The 19,903-nt window shown below is 48.1% G+C and overlaps 3 protein-coding genes across 8 annotated transcripts in view; 1 reads left to right on the top strand and 2 right to left on the bottom strand.

Annotated features, from left to right (window-relative positions):
- SNED1 (sushi, nidogen and EGF like domains 1) overlaps positions 1 to 8,107 on the top strand; it is a 56,090-nt gene extending 47,983 nt beyond the window's left edge. For all 3 annotated transcript variants that reach the window (XM_036318944.1, XM_036318945.1, XM_036318946.1), the window contains 3 exons: positions 1,741 to 1,824; positions 3,084 to 3,127; positions 4,541 to 8,107. In XM_036318944.1, coding sequence (XP_036174837.1) covers positions 1,741 to 1,824; positions 3,084 to 3,120 — 121 coding nt within the window. In that variant the 3' untranslated portion in view covers positions 3,121 to 3,127; positions 4,541 to 8,107. The remainder of the gene's footprint in view (positions 1 to 1,740; positions 1,825 to 3,083; positions 3,128 to 4,540) is intronic.
- A 147-nt stretch (positions 8,108 to 8,254) lies between these two features.
- On the bottom strand, positions 8,255 to 13,127 carry MTERF4 (mitochondrial transcription termination factor 4). Of its 3 annotated transcripts, XM_036318948.1 has the most exons (5): positions 13,000 to 13,127; positions 11,477 to 11,975; positions 9,482 to 9,666; positions 8,986 to 9,098; positions 8,723 to 8,886 (listed from the first exon to the last, which is right to left on the bottom strand). In XM_036318948.1, the coding sequence occupies exons 1-5, from the start codon at positions 13,114 to 13,116 to the stop codon at positions 8,862 to 8,864; spliced, it is 939 nt and encodes a 312-aa protein (XP_036174841.1). In that variant the 5' UTR covers positions 13,117 to 13,127; the 3' UTR covers positions 8,723 to 8,861. The 3 variants fall into 3 exon arrangements, with proteins under 3 accessions (XP_036174840.1, XP_036174842.1, XP_036174841.1); XM_036318947.1 differs by lacking the exon at positions 8,986 to 9,098 and having other exon boundaries at positions 8,255 to 8,886; XM_036318949.1 differs by lacking the exons at positions 8,986 to 9,098; positions 11,477 to 11,975 and having other exon boundaries at positions 8,255 to 8,886; positions 13,000 to 13,040.
- A 4,766-nt stretch (positions 13,128 to 17,893) lies between these two features.
- PASK (PAS domain containing serine/threonine kinase) overlaps positions 17,894 to 19,903 on the bottom strand; it is a 34,112-nt gene continuing 32,102 nt past the window's right edge. For both annotated transcript variants that reach the window (XM_036319662.1, XM_036319663.1), the window contains 2 exons: positions 19,133 to 19,279; positions 17,894 to 18,341 (listed from right to left, as the gene is read on the bottom strand). In XM_036319662.1, coding sequence (XP_036175555.1) covers positions 18,211 to 18,341; positions 19,133 to 19,279 — 278 coding nt within the window. In that variant the 3' untranslated portion in view covers positions 17,894 to 18,210. The remainder of the gene's footprint in view (positions 18,342 to 19,132; positions 19,280 to 19,903) is intronic.

The raw sequence follows: 19,903 nt of genomic DNA on the forward strand, positions 1-19,903 counted from the left end.
GGATAGATCCTAGTGCTATGCCTTCAAGTTCACTGACCTTTCCTCCTGCAGTGTCTTACCGACCACTAATCCAGTTGGCAAAATTTCCATTTTCTTCATAAGTCCCACTGAATTCTTTCTTAGATCTTCCATGTCTCTCATTATGTTTATATTTTTCCTTTAGACCACTGAACATGTGGAACAAAATTTATCATAGATGTTTAAGGCCCTTTCTGCTGTTTCTGTCATTGCTCTCATTTCTAGATGTTTTTCTAATCAGTTTTTTCCTATTTATGAGTTTCTCGATTCTTTATCTAATTCTTTGAATGTCTTATAATTTTTGTCGGATGCTGGATGTTGTAAACTTTGTTACTGCATGCTGGATTTTTAATTTTTTGTACTCTTTTCAAGAATGTTGGGTTTGTTTTTTTCTGAAAGGCAGTTATTTTGACTTTGATTCTTTTGAGGCTTGCTAAGGGTGGCTCTAGCATCAGCTTTGTTCTGGGATTAATTCTGCCCCACTTCTAAGGCATGGCCTTACTGAGGTTTTTATTTTTATAGAATGGCCTCTTATTGAGCAAGATCTCTCCACTCTGGCTCTCTTCCACTGCATGGCTCCCTCCTCTCCAGTGCTCCACCCCACACGGTCCCACTGCCTCTGCCTTCCCAACTCCATCTGTTTCCTCAACTTGAAACCACTGCTTGGATCCCCTGACCTGACACAAAGTCCAAAACGTGTTTCCAGAATGAGTTCCAGGGTGACCACAGGACTCATCTCATTCATTTGCCTTCTCTCAGGGATCACAGTCTTGCTCTGTTTTCTAATATCTGGAAAAAAGTTACTTTTTATATTCTGTCCAGTTCTCTGGTTGTTTGCATTGGGAGGTAGTTCCTGATCCTGTTACTCCCTGATGGCCGCAAGTCTTACCAAAGGCCTTAACTCCCAATGGCTCTCCTAGACCAGTGGTTGGCAAACTGCGGCTCGCGAGCCACATGCGGCTCTTTGGCCCCTTGAGTGTGGCCACGAAGTTTCAATCGCACTGTACGTGCACGCCCGCATGTGGAATTTTGTGGAAGAGCCACACTCAAGGGGCCGCAGTTTGCTGACCACTGTCCTAGACTGAGCACATGAGCTGGAGCAGTGCCCATCCAACTCCATGGATCTCTCTTCCACAGGTATGATGTTTGAGAGTTTTAAAAAGAACCAAAGTCCTTTCCATTCATTGTCATCTATAAACCTGTGAGAGAGGTAATATGAATTATTCCCATTTTACACAAAACTGAGGCTTAAGTTCCAGAGACATGCTAGGTGGAGCATGAAGTCAGCTCTCCTGTTCCACGCTGTTCACATCCAATGCCTGCATCTCCAAGGTTTCTCACAGTGAACTGCCCATCAATGGAGAAGTGGGTCATAGCATCTCAAGGCCACTGGGCCAAGTGGCCTGCCTCAAGCAAGATATGTCCTTTAAATTTCACATTTTCTCTCTTAATATCATATAACTGTCAACACTCCTCAAAATGTACTTAAAGTGGGTGTGTCTTATTTTATGTAAACTATGCCTTGGTAAAGTTAATTTTAAAAATTACATGACTTTTATGTGGGATATTTCAATATGCCCCGATAAGGTAAAGTTTTATTAAGAAAATAATGGCCTTTCCCTCAAACACCTGCACGGTTATCTGGTCTCCATGTAGCCTAGGTGAACCAGCTGGGCACCATTCTGCTTCAGTTCCTGCCTTGATGGAGCTTTCTTGTGACAGGTATAAACGGGTCTACAAGGTACACCAGGATATCTGCTTCAAAGAGAGCTGTGAGAGCACAAGCATCAAGAAAACCCCAAGCAGGTGCGTCTCAGGAGGAGGCCCTGCTTGTCCTGCTGTGGCTCACAGGGCCACAGGCAAGGGGACTGAGCACTGTGGATACAACAGGCCTGGGGCTGAGCCAGGCTGTATATCTGCCCAGAGGTGCATGTGAGCACCCCAGACAGGAGGAGCTAGGCATGGTGGGTGCTGGGGTGGTCAGAGGGTGGGTGCTGTGGGGAGGTCACAGGATAGTGCTAGGGTGGGTCACAGGGTGGGTGCTGGGGCTGTGAGGGGTCACTCTGGTCATGCATGTGCACTCAGTATCTGGTGCTCAAATTGGGAAGCATTAGGACAGGCCCAAGTACATAACTGCAAATACAGCAAGTCTCTGTTTACTTTTTACCCTCTCACACCCAGGTTCCTTCCCTAAAGGGCTCAAGGTAGTCACAATAATCCTATATAATAAAGAGGTAATATGCAAATTGAGCATCACATCCTCACACAAGATGGCCGCCCCCATGTGGTCACAAGATGGCCTGCAAGGGAGGGCAGTTAGGGGAGACCAGGCCAGCATGGGAGGCCAATTAGGCGCGACTAGGCCAGCAGGGGAGGGCAGTTGGGGGCAACTGGGCCTGCAGGGGAGGGAGGGCTGTTGGGGGGTACCAGGCCGGCAGGGGAGGGCAGTTGGGGGCGATCGGGCCAGCAGGGGAATGGTTAGGAGGTGATCAGGATGGCAGGCAGAAGTAGTTAGGGGCAATCAGGCAGGCAGGCAGGCGAGCGTTTGGGAGCCAGCAGTCCCAGATTGTGAGAGGGATGTCCCAGATTGAAGAGGGTGCAGGCTGGGCTGAGGGACACTCCCCCCCCCCACCCTGCACGAATTTCATGCACTGGGCCTCTAGTTATTACATAAAGTACTGAGTACATCGCATGCTTTCAAAAGAGCCTAGGCACAGTCTTCACAGACCCCAATAACCACACACACTGGGTCTGCATCACTGTGTTCAGGAAAAACAGGGTGACAATTCACAAAAGCTGCTGCTGGTGTGAGTGTGTCCTTGTCTCCCCGTCGGTAGGTCAGGCTCCCCACTGCCCCCCTTACCCACCCCCTTTATGCTGCATGAATCACCCAGCCATTCAGTTGAGTGGGAAGGGGCATATAGACTGAAATGCTATCCTTGGCATCGGGCACACTGGTGTGTGAGCTAAAGAAAAGGGGTGGCAGCAGGCGGCTGAGTGGAGGGTACCACAAGGTCACAGATCCACAATTTCTTTTCATAAACCATCTTCTCTATTTCTTTCAGGAAACAAAGTAACAGTGCAACACTGAAGACAGCGTAGGTACTAGGTACGTACTTACATTCGCAGCAGCTAGGAGAGCTACAGGGAGGCTCTTGTTAGGAAGCCTAGACCAGGCTTCAGAATTCCGAGGGAGCTGGGTGAGAAAAAGAGTCCATAAGGCCTCCCAGTAGACAAACCTGTGACAGATACGTCTTCAGGTAGAAATGAGGCTCTCTGCTGGGAAGACAAACTGCTTTGTCTCAAAGGGAACCAAGAAACAGGGTGGGGGACACAGGAATGCTAGGGGCTGGGGATTTAAGGGAGTGCTTTCCAGACCCTGTAAATGGCCATCTATTGAAAGAAAAAACAGGGTGTGGGGCCTTCGTCACAACTTCTGGGAGGTCCTAAAGACTCTGTCACTGAGAGAGTGATTAGGAGCATTCAGAAACCTTGAGATGAAAGAAGCTTCCTGACTTTGATTTCACCTAACATTTCCCAAACCCTACTGGGGCGCCACCTCCCCACATGTAAGCGGCCCAAGTCTTCACAGTCATTTGAAAGATACCAAGCTTCCCACTGCCTGGGACAACTCACTGCTCTCACTCATCAATGAGCCAAATAGCCCATTGCCTATGTGGTAGGAGAGGGAGGTGCTCCGGGTACACGCAGCTTCACACAAGCCATGGTCACAATATGGCTGAGGAATGTTATTCAGAGACCTTTACCAACAACCAGAAGCAAAAGAGCCTTGCAGTTGTGAGCTCACACTACCCAGGCAGGGATCTGCAGTTGGGAAGTGCCATGAGAGAACCATGGCCTCCAGCTGCCGTCCCATCATATGTGAAGTCACTCAAAGGCATCACCCCCCACGGCAGGCTCCAAAGACATGCGTATCCAAAACACATACTCCAAGCCCTGCAAGCAATTCAGTACTGGGATCAAGAACCCACAAATATGATTTGGGTTTCAAATATTTATATTGCAATAAATCGCCTGAAAGAATAATATATTTTTTAAAAAGTTGCTCAACAAATCCATTTCTCTAAAAACAAATCAGAAACACTCCACTAATTATCAAATACTGGCTTTTACAATACTAATTCTTGAAACAATGGAGAAAACACCAGCCAACAGGACACAGAAATACAGACACAGTCACACACCCAAGGCCACCACATAAGAACTCATTTCAACCCAGAGTAATGGGGCAGCATGCCTGCAAGGAAAGATCAAGGGCATCACCGAAAGGCGGAGCAGCCTGTGATGCTGCCGAAAGGTCCCTACCCCAGGGGACATGGCCAGTCCTCAACAAACCTGCCCCACCCTGTGTACGGCCACATTAGAGGGCAAGGACCTCACAGTTCTGATGTGGCAACATGGGGCCTGGGCAGCGACCGAAGGCACTAAGCGAGATGAGAAGTCACCGTCTCAGAGATAAGGGTACCATTCTCATGTCCCCCCCTTTTTGTTTTCTTCAAAGGATTCTGGACATTCTTGCTATAGTCCACCAACCTCACAAGTTTCTAAAGCCCTGGAAGATAAGGTCTCAATTGAATTGACAAGAACACCCTGAGTGACAGGGTCCTGGCTGGAGTCTGTCCCCTCTGTGGCTTTGCTCCTCCGGCTTCTAGAAGACAGATGGCCAGACGGGTCCAGCCAGGGAGGTCCTCTAGGACAGACACCTCCTAGTCCCACACTGTCTCCAGCACAGGGCTGGAAGTTTCTCCAGGGTGGCCTGCATCGCTGACAAGCAGCCACCACGTGCGGAGAGCACTGGATGAAGCCTCAGCAACATCCAGAAACTAGTTCCAGATTCTAAATCAGAGAAAGAATTCTCCCTTTGAAACCCAAGAGCCAAAATGAGGAGGAGCTGCCATCGACAACCTGCAGAGCAGAGGATGGGGCTGGGAGGCAAGGAGGGCAGACTGATGAGGGGCACAGGGAAGCAGGCTCACCTCCCCAGCAGGTCATTTACGAAGGGAGGTGAAGGCTAGTGATCCATCCACCAACCAGCAGATTCTGAAAGAGAAAATGTTCATATCATACTAAGCTGGAGTTTAGACACTTTTAGTCTACCACTTTTCCCAGAAAGGGTCAGGCAGGAAATATCTTTGACTTTGTCGACCGGATGGTCTCTGTGGCAACAACTTAGCCCTGCGCTTGTGCAAAAAAACAGCCATTGACATGTGCCTAGTCTGGTGAGGCTGTTCCAATAAAACTTGATTTACAAAATTGGGGGCCACTTCCCCTTGACCATATGTGGCTAACTCCACTCAGGCTTCGGCCTGATGCGGAGAAAGCCATCCCAGACGACAAGTCACAGCATGGCACCAAAGACCCACCCGAGTGTCATGGAATTGCTACACAAACCCTGTTTGGGAAGGCACTTGGCGGTAGCCAGGGCTCCTCCTTACAGGTCTGAGTAATGAAGACAGGCATCTGGGGCGGGTGAGGCCAAACGATGTTTAAGATCCTTTTAATCCACAACTCAGGCAACACAGTTTCAGACTACCAGGCAGCAAGCACCATCTCCACACTAAACAGCTCCCAGCATTGCGCATCATCGCCACACCGCATTCCAGAGCCTTCTGAACAGCTTTCCTCCCTGCAAGTGAGGCCACTACAGAAGCCAGCCCACCTCCACCTGCTGGGCACTTTAACAGCCGACCCAACTGGAACCAGAGCCCTGGTGCGTCTTCACTGGCACTCCCAAGTCAGTTTTGCAGCCATAGGAAGAGCTCCTTCCTCTCATCTTTACAAAACATTTTTTAAAGAGTTAGAGTATATTTTAGAGTGGGGTTTTTTTATTAAAGTTGTGTGTACATGTGTCTGTGTAGTATACTTGTCATTTTCAGAAAGGAGATTAGTCATTTCCAGAAATCTCTACTGCGCTCCCAGTCTCAGGGCCATCTGAAGGCACAAGCTCCATCAAGGGGCTCCAACCCTGGGTGAAAGGAGAAAACCATGACCATGAACACATGCCGCTGACTCCTGCTGCGGCACTGCGACCTGTCACTGTGTGTCCACATAAGCTACAGCATCACCAGCAAATGACAAGACCAAGTGGCATCACTGGAAAAGCAGATGAAACTTTCTGTGACCATGTTAATGACCTCAAGCCCCTCAGCCATGAGGCAGACGTGCTCGATTTTAGCTCAGAAGCTTTGTTTTCACAAGTCTACTGAATCCTGGGCTTAGTGCCGTGTGGTCTCACAATTAGCCCATTTTGATGTTGTACAAATTAAATATCTAGTACAAAGACTTCTGACACTAAAGGAAATTACAAATCATCCTTGAAACACTCCAAACGAGCTTCCACATGGCTCCTTCGTAAAACTCTCCTTCCTTGAAAATACTCAATGTCCACCCAAAGAAATTAGTAATACTGGATCAGAAAACTGTCAGGGCATCAACATTTACTTCTGTGTCAAAATCCCAGGGGAGCAACCTTGAGTTGCAGAGTTAGCCACCTGCTGACCAGGCTGGGTGACCTGACCATCCAATTAGGCGTAGATTTGGGACTTGGGGTTCCACTGTGTCTCCTAACTGGGCACAAAAACCACACTGAAGGCTCCAGGGAACATGCTGGTCACTTGGACACCACAAAATGGAGAGTAAGTGAAAACACTGGCATGTGGTGAAGTATTTTCTTTTTCAAAAATTTTGTCTCTGGCCAAAAAAGGCAGTAAAGACAGAATGTCCCCTTTCCCCACTGCACATGGCTGTCACAGAGGAAACGGAGCGACTCGCCACCAGCGAGTTCAGCAGGCAAGGGCCACTTCGTGTCACCGAGCTCCAGCACCTTCCTTTAGCTGGACCGCCTCCCGCTGGCCAGCCAGGGCCACAGATGTCTGGCTCACATGTCCAGAGGTTCCCTGAGCTACTTGTTTTGCACAGTGCCTCTCTCTGCAGTCCCGGAGCCAAGAGAAAGCAAAAGCACGATTGTTTTGATTCAGCACTGAATTCCCTTGTAAAATAAAGCTCAAGTCAGCCAACTGCAATCCAGTGCACAGGGAAAGGAACTCTCTTTAAAAACAATTTACTTTCCTTTTAAATAAAATAAATACAACAAATGTAAGCCCATTTAAAACCAGAGGTTCTCAGGAGCCGATACGGTCATATTTTGCGGGCCCAAGCCTGAGAGCTGTTTCTTCACCTCAGCCAGAGACATTAGGGCTGGTCATTCTGTGCGCACTGTCCTGTGCACAGCAGGGCATTTGACAGCAGCCCTGGCCTCAACCCACTGGGTCCCAACTGCTCCTTCTCCTGGTCCTAACAACCAAAAATGTCCCCAGATGTTCCCTGGTCAGGATGAGAACAGGGCCTGACAGGATTCTCACATGGTCTGCAGGAAAGAGCTGGGAGCCTAAAGGTTCTAAGTGCTGCCAGCCTACACTCTGGTCACATCACCAAAATTCTTCTCTGCAGCATTAGCCCAAAGAAGGGGTGCCCAGAACATCCTAGGATGTACCCACCCTTCTCCCCCCACCCCCCATCATAGAGCTCATGCCCTCAGGTCTGGGCCTCTGACCCAACGCTCAAGTCACTGATTAGACCTACTGGGTTCCCTAGGGGACTTCCTCCCCCTGGGTGTCACGGAGAGCTCCTGGATTGCACAACCACCAGACCCTTGGCCCCTGGCTGTGTTCATGTGCTCTTCTCCTCTGGCCTCCAAAGCCCCCTAAAAGGATGGGGGATGCCTGACTGTATCTGCCCCATGGCTCCTTCTGTTCTGGCATGCCCCAGGTCAGCACTGCTGCCTGCTAGAGACATCAGGCCCTGACATGACCCGCTGGCCATAAGCAGGCATGAAAGCCAAATTCCCTGAGGTCAGAGCCAGGGCCTGCTCCTCACAAGAGAGAGAAGTGCCCAGCACTGTGCTGGCAGGAAGAACCTGTGCAAAATGAAGCCAAACTGACCCACTTCCCCCTACTCTGCTGTACACTGAAGGCAACTATGAAGTAATATTTTTAGATTAAAAACATGAGAATTTTTGTGGAAAACCTGCTACTTGTTTTCATAAAATAAAGTGCTATGATGTATTAAAGCCTCCCTGCATTCTCATAATTGTATCCTTACCACTAGAAGGAAATGTAAAATGACTAGAACCAGAAGAAGGATCCTTGTCCCCCACACTGTCATGGAACATCACCCACAGCTATGACAGAGAAAATAAAACCAAATTTCGATGCACTGAGTTCCCAATTCCAACTGCTGACAGTCTTTATTTTCGATGGAGCAGGGCTCTCCCCAGAGACCTGACAACAAATCAAACTAACCAACCTCCAACTCAGTCTGACCTACTTCTCAGATGATCTATAATAATTTTTCATCAAAACACTAGTTTTAGAATGAAAAATAGCCTGAGAAGGTCCAAGTGAAGCTCCAAAAGCTCTGAGAGAACTAAAATGTCCTTTAATGTCTCTGGGCCTTCTATCACAGCTCCTCCTCCTCCTAGTCCTCGTCCTCGTCCTCGTCCTTGTCCTCGTCCTCCTCCTCCTCCTCCTCTTCCTCACTAGTGCTTTTGTCACCAGACATGTGGCTCTCAGATTCCTCTTCCTCCTCCCGAGCCAGGAGCTTCTTAAAAACTTCAAACTCCTCAGCAGTAGAATAAGCCGTCTTGGACAGAAACTCAGCTTCTGAAACTCTGAGAATGTCCTTGACAAGAGGGTTGGGGATCTGCGTCTGCCCCTTCTTATCCGGGGTCTGGTACCGTCCTAGGCGCTCCAGGAACGTGTGTCTCTGCCTGATCTTGGTGATGGAGTACTGCAGGAAGTCGGTCCTCACCATATCCGAGTGATTCACCCCCATCCTAAAGTAGGCATACTGGAGACACAGGCAGGTTAGGATTCAGGAAGTGTCCTCAGACCTGTTCTTCCATAGTCACAGCAAATTCAACTGTGCAAAAGCATTCAGGAAGCGCACCTAACCAACAAGACAGGGCACCCTCTGACACCCACATCTGCATGATGGCTGACAAGTTTCAAAGCATTTTCAAATTCTTGTTGCAGGAAATAAAGAGCGGGAGTTCTATTTCTCTTTAGATGGGGGAAGAAAACAATGAATCAGGAAACATCTAGAGATTTGACCTAAGTCATCATAACTGTTTACCAAAAAAATTAGGACAGGTGTCATAATCATTTCTGATATCAACATGCAAAACAGGCTCTAAAGATAGGAAGGTTTACATATTTCTAAATTAGTTATTTCAAACAGAGGCCCCACTCAGACTCTGAGAATGGGGCAGGGTTACTCACCGTTAATACAGAAAAGCTGCAGAATCCATCTCACCTGTACGGACGTGAAAGAACCAAAACCAGGTTCTTTGGCCAGGGGGTAGCCCATGCTTCTTACCCACAGAGCTGACCCTGCTACATTCCAGAATCTGCTGTGGGTCCTCCAGTCACTCTGCCACTCTCACCTGGAATTTGTATTCCAGCTCACCCGGGTCCTCCCGGAGAACATAGGGACATCTGTGCAAAATCTCAGTCACTTGCTGAACCGTAAAAAGGCACTTCTCCCTGAGCACCTTGACGATGCGGTCAATGTCCCGCTGATGCATGGTGAAAATTTCGGGGCAACAGTGAAGCACCCTCTTTAGTTTCCCTGTAGAACACAAAGGATATTCCAGAAAAGGGGGCTAGCTGTGCCCAAGTCAAGCCAGCATTTCAAGATGAACACGGACACCTCCCAAATGGGTGCCAGCCTCCGAGGTCTTCCAGCAGCACCATGGAAGTCGGAAACCAGAACAGCCCATCACTCCGCTGATGCGCTCATTCCTCAGACTGGACAACCCTCCCTCCCTCCCTGGCATTCCTGCCTCCTTCTGGCTTCCCAGCGGACAGGTGCGTACTTCATAGTCTAGGTCTCCTTCTGCCCTCCTCACCTAGAAAAGAATTTCCCGCCGAAACCGGTTTGGCTCAGTGGATAGAGCGTCAGCCTGCAGACTGAAAGGTCCCAGGTTCGATTCCGGTCAAGGGCATGTACCTGGGTTGCGGGCATATCCCCAGTAGGAGATGTGCAGGAGGCAGCTGATCGATGTTTCTCTCTCATCGATGTTTCTAACACTCTATCTCTCTCCCTTCCTCTCTGTAAAAAATCAATAAAATATATATATATATATATATATATATATATATATATACACACACATACATATATATAAAAGAATTTCCCAAGGACTGACTGGAAAAGTCAGACAGTAAGATGGGATAGTAGTGTCCCCCAAGTGGGGGCTTTGGGCTGAGGTTCCTTCCATAGTAAAAGTCATGGGAAGATGATCCATGACAATATTTAGTGGGGTAACAACAATGCACAACCACAACTACTGATTCCAAGTTAGTGAGAAGACCATATGTTTTACCCAAACTGGGCACTTTAAGTGAAAGAGGCGCTATTAACTGTATTAGGATAAATGTATAAATCGAGACTGCCCTAGAATTAGGGCATATAGTTTCCTATGGACAGTTGGGGGAAAATTAGTACCTAGAAACTTAAAATCACTTACTCAAACTGTTAATTAAAATCTTCCTAACAGTTGAGTTAGTCACTGCCTTGATAAAATGGTCAGGAATGACTTTCAGAAATTTAGACTTTATCTTTGCAGCTTAAAGCTGTGCTGAGCTTGCCAATTTATGTAACAGCGCATAAGGCATTAAGTTTGGCCTATCAGATTACACTATAAAATAAAATAAAGTAAAATAAAAAATTAAATTAATAAAAAATATATAAAATAAAATAGTGGAACTCCTGTGGTCAAATTGGAGACCCTCATGGGCCCTATCCCCCCTTCTCCAGAGGCCCATAAAGAGATCCAATGAACTCCTAGGATCCTGGAGGCCTAAAACCTGATGGGGGTGAGGACAGTGTCTGGAGGAGACAGCCACTCCACCAGCTTCCCAGGAATCTGGTAAGATCTCATGTTCCACAGTATGTCAAGACACCCAGCTGGGATCCAGTCTTTACAAGGGACTCTGTAAGTCTCTGGCTTTATATCATTCAGATACAAAGCATTAAGTCCACATCCAGTTATTTAAACATCAAAGGTTACAAATGCCCACGTACACAACATCACAGATTAACATCTACCAGCTGAGCATGCATCATGTGCCCACCACTGTTCTAGATGCTGAGTCCCCAAGGTGAGCAATCCAGACAAGAGTCCCTGCCTGTCATTCAATCCCCCCTTCCTTCCTGCAATGCCTGCTGCCTCACCTCCAAACCAAATCACACATTCCTTTCAAGAACTTTCTCCCAGAAACCTCCCTAAACCCATCTCACCTAGGCTATTTGTATTCCAGCTCAGAATGACTCAGCACTATGTACCTTCCCAGCGGACAGGTGCGTACTTCATATTCTAGGTCTCCTTCTGCCCTCCTCACCTAGAACAACATAGTGTTGTTACCCCACTATGTACCTTCTCCAATCCCAAGCTTTCGAAGGTAACTGGAGCGCTTCTCCATATGCATTATAGGCAGTTTCAATAATTGGGGACTTTTCTTCAAGGCCACACACACAGGCTCTGGATTCACACCCAAGAGTATTAACTTTGAGACGATAGCCAGCAACTGTTGAGGGTGGGGACTTGGTTGTATACTGAGCAATTCTTGGACATGGACATCAGTGAAACCCATGTCCAGGAGGGAACTGATGAGCTCCTCTCGCTCCGAGGACCCTCCATCCACAGGAGCCCTCTGCTTCTCAAGGAGGCACTGAGTAAGGCTTGTCCCACACTCTAGTTCCTGCACATACTTTCTGGGTTGGACATGGGGTAACCCCTTAAGGGCCCCTCCACTGGAGGCTGTGGTCAGTTTACGCAGCAAGGAAGCCGTTGCCCTTTTCTGTTCTCCAAAATGAGGCGTCTGCCTCAAGATGCTGGCCCAGGAGAGGGGGATCAGGCGATGCCAATCCAAGACCTGTAAAATGTAATACAAAAGGGAGTCATCCATGTAATGGGAACCCACAGGGTTGGTGAGCAGAGTCCTACACAAACATAACAGATTTTGTAAGAAATCTGCAAAACCATATCTGAATTTTAAAAACCTAGAAGAGGTTCACACATGGAGAACAGAGTCAAACAGTCCCTATTAGCTTCTGCTGCCACAACTGAGAGGCACCCTCAGTTGAAAAGGGGGACAGGGGCAGGGGGGACAGGGAGAACTAGTTAAAGGCCACCTGGTAAAGTTTAGAGGAGGGCTTTTCCTCTTACCTGCTAAGGTTCAGTGCCTGGGGGCCTACACATTTAGTCAGATTAACAGAAGAAAAGCCTCAAAGTTTCTTAGTATGTATATGGAACCTAACCAAAGAGGCAGCTAGCTCCCTAGGTGGCTAAAGGTAGGGGCTAATAACTTAAGAAGCACAAATGGGTTTCCAGGGGAACAACGGGAGATAGGAAAGTCTGCCATAGTGTTTGTCTACACCGATGCAAGTGTCCACTTTTTTTTTTCCTTCATGGCCACTAACTCCCTAGGAGAGAGGATTCATGGCTGCCTCACTCCCAGAAGTTTCTGCTTTGTGGTGAGAGAAAATCCTACGACGCTTCTTCCTGCATCTGCTGAATCTCAAATGTCTTTAGTTTAAAACAATTTTCGTGCCAACGCTGGGGGGCCGGGCTGGTACCCACTTCTGAAATCTGGATCTCGCAAACAGAATAGCTCCTTTGCTTCAAAAACCTTCCGCGGTTCCTGCTCGCGCAGAGCAAACCAAGCACGTCACCGGGCAGCCCCGCCTTCCCGCCGAGGACCCGGCAGTAAGTCGCCGCTCTCGGCTTCCCCTCCCTCCCGGCCACCGGTCCAGCGGCTGCCTCCTCGGGGCAGGGGCGGCCCCCGGTCAGCGGGCACCGGCCTCCCTGAAGGCTCCGGCTGCAAGATGCCACGGGCTGTCGTGAAACAGCCGGCCCCGCCCGCGGCCCGCGAAGAGCCCTGCCCTGCGCGGCCTCACCTGCCGCCCAAGCGCCGCCATCGTGCGATCGCGACGCTGCGACTCCTGCGCCGGAAGTAGAGCCTCTTCGTTCCGCCACTTCCGCCCTCCCCGGTCCTGTGCTTCCGCCCTCCCCATTACAAGCGGGAGAGTGGGGCGGCGGAAGCGCCGTGGCTCCGGTCAGAATGCGCCGAGTGCCCGCGCCGCAGTTCAGAATCTCCCCGGAGGTGCAGACGGGCCACGTGCTGTGCTGCTGTCTCATGAGCAAGAGCCTCCCCAGCCGTCGCACGTGGGGGGACACGGTGACCGAACAAGCATGCAGCCAGGCAATGATGTTTTAAGATTTTAATTATGTGAAAATCTGCGTTCAGCATGAATGCTGAGGACACACACACATATTAAAGATGGTAGGTATAGCCCAGAGATGTCTAGTCTCCGGAGAAACTACAGAAGTCCAGTTGTCAAGGAATAGGACGGCAGGAACTGCAGCACAGTTCCCCTTCAGCAGTTCTCAACCTGTGGGTCGCGACCCTTTTGGCGGTCGAACGACCCTTTCACAGGGGTCGCCTAAGACCATCCTGCATACCAGATATTTACATTACGATTCATAACAGTAGCAACATTACAGCTGTGAAGTAGCAACGAAAATACTTTTATGGTTGGGTCACAACATGAGGAACTGTGTTTAAAGGGCCAGAAAGTTTGAGAACCACTGCTAGAAACACAACCCTCGCCACTAGGGTCTGGTTTTCCCTTAGGATGAAAGCCAGTAATGTTTCAGACGAACTTGTTAAACAAAAAACTTGCCCAGCAGGCAGGGTCCTGGGGCATCAGCCTGAACCACCACAGCAGAGCCAGGTGAGAGTGAAGAGGAAAATAAGACATTTGCGCGGGGGGGGGGGGGGGGGGGGGGGGGGGGGGGGGGGCTAGCAGCCTGACTCTATCCCTAATGTACATTCCTGTGCAGGATCCGGCCCACTCGGCTGTTCTATCCCGCCGGTGGAGCCAAAAGAGCGGAGGGTTCTCTTGCTCTCCCCTCCGCTCCTTCACCAGCAGCAGTGTTAACATGGCAACGTCGGGAAACACCGCCGCAGCTCCTTCTTCTGAGTCCAGTTTAAGAACCCATTGTGGCCCTCGAGTCAAAAGGTTTGCCCACCCCTGGCTAGTCACTGCCTTTTCCTTAATTATCTGGCCTTGCAAGACCTGTTTACCTAAATACTAAATACTCCCATTTTACAGAAGCCATAAACCATGAACAATAGGGGGTTATCAGTGCTGGCGCCAGGCCAGGCCTTTAGGTGTGGTCTCACGGCCCCCATCCCAACACATGGGGTTTTTGCAAAGCCCAGGAAAGTTCCAGAAATATGATCCATATTTGGGGGACAAAGAAACCAAAGGGTATAAAGAGAAAGCTTCCTCCATATTGGCTTACTCAGGATTTGGAAATAGGCTCCCCTGAGTCATGGTACTAGTACATCTGAAAATAAATGGGTTTTTCCTATATCTCCTGTGTATTTTTCAGTCGCCTGGTAAATTCTGTAACAAGAGCACGTGCCCACAGTACTGGGTCTGAGGGACTCTTTGTACACCACGTAGGAGAATAAAGATGCAAGTTGATTAAAAAAACTGACATCGGCATAGATAAAGGCAGGGGAGGTGAGGCGGGCTGGTTCCAGGACAGGCAAGAGTATGGAAAAGTCACACACCTGGGGGGCAGTGGTGCCTGGCTGTTCTCTGGATAATCATGGAAATGGGCACCTGGAAGTTCAAAGTTCCAACACACACTCAGGAATGTGAACCATCTTTTGTTGGTTTTGCCCTCCTGTTAACTGATTAACTTCTTGTCTCTTCCTTCCACCCTCTGGCCGCTGTAATTAATTCAGGTGTGGAGGAAAGGGCCACATGCTAACCTGACAAGCTTAGGGAAGACTGCCTGCATGGTGGTCTTGCAAACTCAGAGACCTAAAGTAACCACAAAGTATGGTCTGAAATTAAACTTTAAAAGCAGTTATGGTGGGTAGTTATGTCCTAAGCTGGTATCTTCACTGACAAGGTCAACCTTTACCTTAACTGAGCCTGTGTGTCTTTGCATCGATAATAACATACCCTTGAAATGTCTGGTAACTTGTAACTTCCCTTTTTCTGGAGCCCTTGGGGCACAACCTAATGTGCCTGGCGCCAGTGCAGATACCACAAATCCCTTCATTATTATGTTAATGTTCCTGCACTCACCTAAGTATGTGTCTATCATTTTACTTTTTATCTAATCCCAGACCCTCCCCTCACCCCCCCACCCACCCCCCACTTTGCTTTCTCCCACCTCTCTAGTCTATCACCAATGGATTTCATGTAACCCACCTACGTCCCTTTCCTTTAATTGCAATGTATAAATACAGATGTAACCTGCCATTCTCCGGAGCATTATCTCAATTCGTTGAGGTTCTGCTTCCCGGCATATGTCGACAGTTTGGCTCAAACTCACAAAAATTCTTTACAGGTGTCAATGGTTTTTTACGTTAACACAGGACGTCTTGGAATTTTCTCCTTGTCACTGTATTCATTCTAAATTTCTTATCTAGACCTGTAGTAATTCCGGTATAGAGCCTATGCATCTTTCAAAATAGGGTAGCTGTGAAAGAGAACGAAACAGTGTACTCTCCCAGCTGCCTAAATCCCACACTCGTAAGACCCAAATATTAGTTTACAAGCATTTCTTCATGTTTTATCTACTTGTTTCTGAACTGAGAAAAGGTATTTGATTCTCGCATGGATACAATTTACAAAGTACCTGCTCTGTGCCAGGCACTGGGCTGAGTGTTAAGACATATCTTTTTGGACAACAATTTTATCAAAGAAAAGGAAGGTTCATCTTTCTTCTTAAAACACTCATCTATCAGCACCTCAAAATAAATTATGGTAATACTTTTATGACCAAAGCCTAAGAAAATCCTGTGTGCAACCCCCACTCTAGAAATAATCAAGGGACCTAAGCAGTTCTCCAGCTCTGGAAATAAAGGGACAGCTGAGGTGCAGGAACTGCTCTCAAGGTCCACAGCATCTTCATTTTGTTCTGAACATTTTGCTTTCTGGATTCATAGTTGGGACATGGATAGGAAAATGTCAGCCTCAGACTCAGAACTTTTCTACCAGGATTCTTTCTGCAAAGAACACTCTTAAAGTATCAAACCTTCTACTGCCCTCAAGTCAGATGAGTTTTAATTATTTGTTCTTAAAAAGAAGGAAGAGTTCTTGAAGAGGAAGGACTTTGCATTATAAGCCCAGTGCACACCTGTCTGAAGAAAACATTCTATAATATTTTTTGTTAGAAGCATCATAAACACTCCAAGGATAAATTTTGGGGGTTTTTTCCACTCTTGAAAACAGTTCTTAGAACATAAAGAAACTCATTCCGAAGAGTATAAACATCACTAGCTTTTTCCTACACACTTAAAAAGAATAGACTTCTAAAAACCCTGCCTTTCCATGTACCTGGGTTGCGGGCATATCCCCAGTAGGAGATGTGCAGGAGGCAGCTGATCGATGTTTCTCTCTCATCGATGTTTCTAGCTCTCTATCTCTCTCCCTTCCTCTCTGTAAAAAAATCAATAAAAAATATATTTAAAAAAATAAAAATAAAAATAAAAAAAACCCTGCCTTTCCCGTCCCTGGTGGAGGAGGGGAGCCCATCAGTGTTTTGTGATGGCAGGAAGACTAGGGCAGCACTTTCTAAAAGGAAGAAGATAGCCCAGTTGAGCGTTGACCCAGGAACCAGTTGATTCCAGGTCAGGGCATATGCCCGGGTTGTGGGTTCAATCCCAGTAGGGGGCGTACAGGAGTCAGCAGATCAATGATTCTCATTGTTTTTATCTCTCTCCTCCCTCTCTAAAATCAATAAAAATATATTTTAAAAATAAATACATAAAAGGAAGGAGATAGTGAAATCCCATATCCTAGTAGTTGAAAATAAAGTGAATTGTCATGAGTGTCCTAAAATATTAACACAGTGAGTGCTTCCTAAATGAGCACTAGAAACTGAGCACAGGAACACTGCAGGCAGCCTGGCCCCCGAAGTCTTCCTGAGGGCTCTGGGCAGGAGGAGCTTTGGAACCTGCAGAAAGTAATGACGTGGGGGAAAGGGGCGGAGAGTCTTGGGTTTTGTTTTTTTCCTGCTATCTCAGTGTGGTGGGGAGGAAAAGAAAGATTTTTCTCTTACCCCTGACCAATCCCTCCCCTCCCAACAGATACAAAATAGAGGCTAGATTTCAAGTGTTTGAGCTAGCTGATTGTTTGAGAGACACTGGGACCTGAGCAACGGTAGAACAGTGACAGTTAGGGCTGGATGCCCACATATCACTGAAGAGGGGGGACCTGGACTTCTGGCTGCAGGAGGTCTGTGGGTACGGGGCAGAGCAGTGTTGTGGGTGAACAGCAGAGTCCTGCTGCAAAGCCCACTGTACCTCAGAGCCTGGACAGACAGTGGGCCAACTCTAACAAGCTGTGCATGGGCACAAGGGAAGTGTCTGAGAACACACTCTCAGTCTCCTTAGACCAGGGGTCCTCAAACTACGGCCCGCGGGCCACATGCAAATACAAATACTGTATTTGTTCCCGTTTTGTTTTTTTACTTCAAAATAAGATATGTGCATTGTGCATAGGAATTTGCTCATAGTTTTTTTTTAAACTATAGTCCGGTCCTCCAACGGTCTGAGGGACAGTGAACTGGCCCCCTGTTTAAAAAGTTTGAGGACCCCTGCCTTAGACTAAGCAAGCTGAAGAGCTCCCACCCAGGAAGGGATCCCCCAAACTGTCTGAAGGTGAACCTCTTGCCAGTGCTCCCCACACTTGCATTGTACAAGAATTCATAAAGTCCAAGTCAGTGTAATTTTTACTAACAAAATTGCTTTAATTTGGAAAATGTTCAAAGAAATAAATTAATGAAATGCCCTGGTCATCAGTTCTACAAATTCTACCTATCAGATAAGCATAGACTGAGTCAGAGGAAACAAAACATATGAATATATACAGAAATAAGAGAGAATTTGAAAATGCTTTTATGCTTTTCAGAAGTTCACAGATTCAAAGTCCTTTCATAGTACTGAACTCTACAATGTTTTTCCAAGGCCATGAAAAAAATGAACTACATGTCTATTTTATAAACCTAAAATAATATAGCACCACTGGCTTTTGTTCTAGCATTTATCAAATGCACATGAGTTTTTAGGTGAATTGGACTCAATCTTGAGAATTACTTTTCCTGAATGGATGAGGACCACTAGGGGGCGCCGCCAGCTCCGGATGCTGAGCCACTTCGTTGGGGCTCCTGCTCTCCACCTCCAGACTCACAGTGGACACGATTCTACTTTCTGAAGAAAGAAGACATTGTATCACATGCTAACAACACATGATTCTCAAACACTTTGCTTCTCTCTGGACAGGACTGAAAGACGAGAAGGACTCTTCAGAACCCAACTGGCGAAGCCCTAGAGTTCCCGGACTGCTGAGGTGCTGTGGGGCTTCTACACCAGAGCCATCAACACCAGCTGGGCCACCTGCTCTGAGCAGTGACCATACAGCTGCTCCTGCTGGCTGTGCTGCCAGGAGCCTCCAGGGCAGCGGTTCTCAGCCTGTGGGTTGTGACCCCTTTGGCGGTCAAACGACCCTTTCACAGGGATCGCCTAAGACCGTCCTGCATATCAGCTATTTACATTACGATTCATAACAGTAGCAACATTACAGTTATGAAGTAGCAACGAAAATATTTTTATGGTTGGGTCACAACATGAGGAACTGTATTTAAAGGGCCAGAAGGTTGAGAACCACTGCTCCAGAGGCCTGCACTCCCTATCTGTGATCTTATCATTCCCTTCAGCCCACTCAGACCATTACCTACTGCACCTCTTAAAGCCCCAGCTAAACTCCTCTGTAGGTGCCATGTCAACACAGGGTCCATGGGCACTCCCCTTCCCTCCAAGGACCACAGCCAAGCTCTGAACCCTGGTGGCATTCAGGGACCACAGAATCAAGCCCCATTTGCTCCACAGGTGTAAATCCAGGACAGGACAGCATGGAGTGGGAGCTACCCTGCCTCCTGAGACCCAGAAGGCAGCCTGGGGAACCTCCTCACCCTCTCTGGTTCATAGGTCACACCTCATACCTGGCTTGTTTATTCCACACACTTCCTCCCAGGTGTAGTCTGCAAGGTTCACGGGCTGGGTAACCCAAGGGTCTGTCACCAGCTTCTCCAAGGTGGTACGCTGCTCGGGGACAGGCTGCAGCAGCCCAGACATGAGGTTCATGAGATCTGGGGACATAAAAACCCACCCTAAGCATAGGGCCAGAAGACCATCAGTGGTCCAGGATGGGCTCAAGTGAAGGGCATCAAAACCACAGTCCTACCTGCCCCCAGGAGCACCTCCAACTGGACATGTGGCCCTGGAACCCTCATTTTTAACTAGCAACTCCAGGTTTTCAGCACATGGGGCCTTCAGCTGTGCTTTGAGAAAGGCTACAAGAGCCATCTATCACCTCTGAAATGAGAGCTGGGAGCTTGAGATCCTGCCTCCATCACTCACTGTGCAGAAATCCCTAACCATGGTCTGTTCTCAGGGGCTGTGCTTGTGCAGAGCCCAGAATGACACAGGGTGTGACAGGAAAGGGCTGCAGGAGTCCTAGGATCCAGAGATCAACAGCACCCTACAGTCCTCTCCTGGGTCACTGGGGGCTGATTGTGACACCTCAAATGCGCATGCTGAAGCCCTGCCCCCATGGTGGTGGTAAGAGGAGGTGGGGCCTTTGGGAGGTGACCAGGGTGATTAGGTGAGGCCCCATGATGGTATTGATGCCCTTGTAAGAGAGGCCAGAAAGCTCACTGTGTCCCTCTCTCCACCACGTGAGGACACAGAACAGGCTGCTGTCTGTAACACAG

The sequence above is a fragment of the Myotis myotis genome, unplaced genomic scaffold (assembly GCF_014108235.1).
Source record: "Myotis myotis isolate mMyoMyo1 unplaced genomic scaffold, mMyoMyo1.p scaffold_m19_p_8, whole genome shotgun sequence".
Taxonomy (NCBI): Eukaryota; Metazoa; Chordata; class Mammalia; order Chiroptera; family Vespertilionidae; genus Myotis; species Myotis myotis.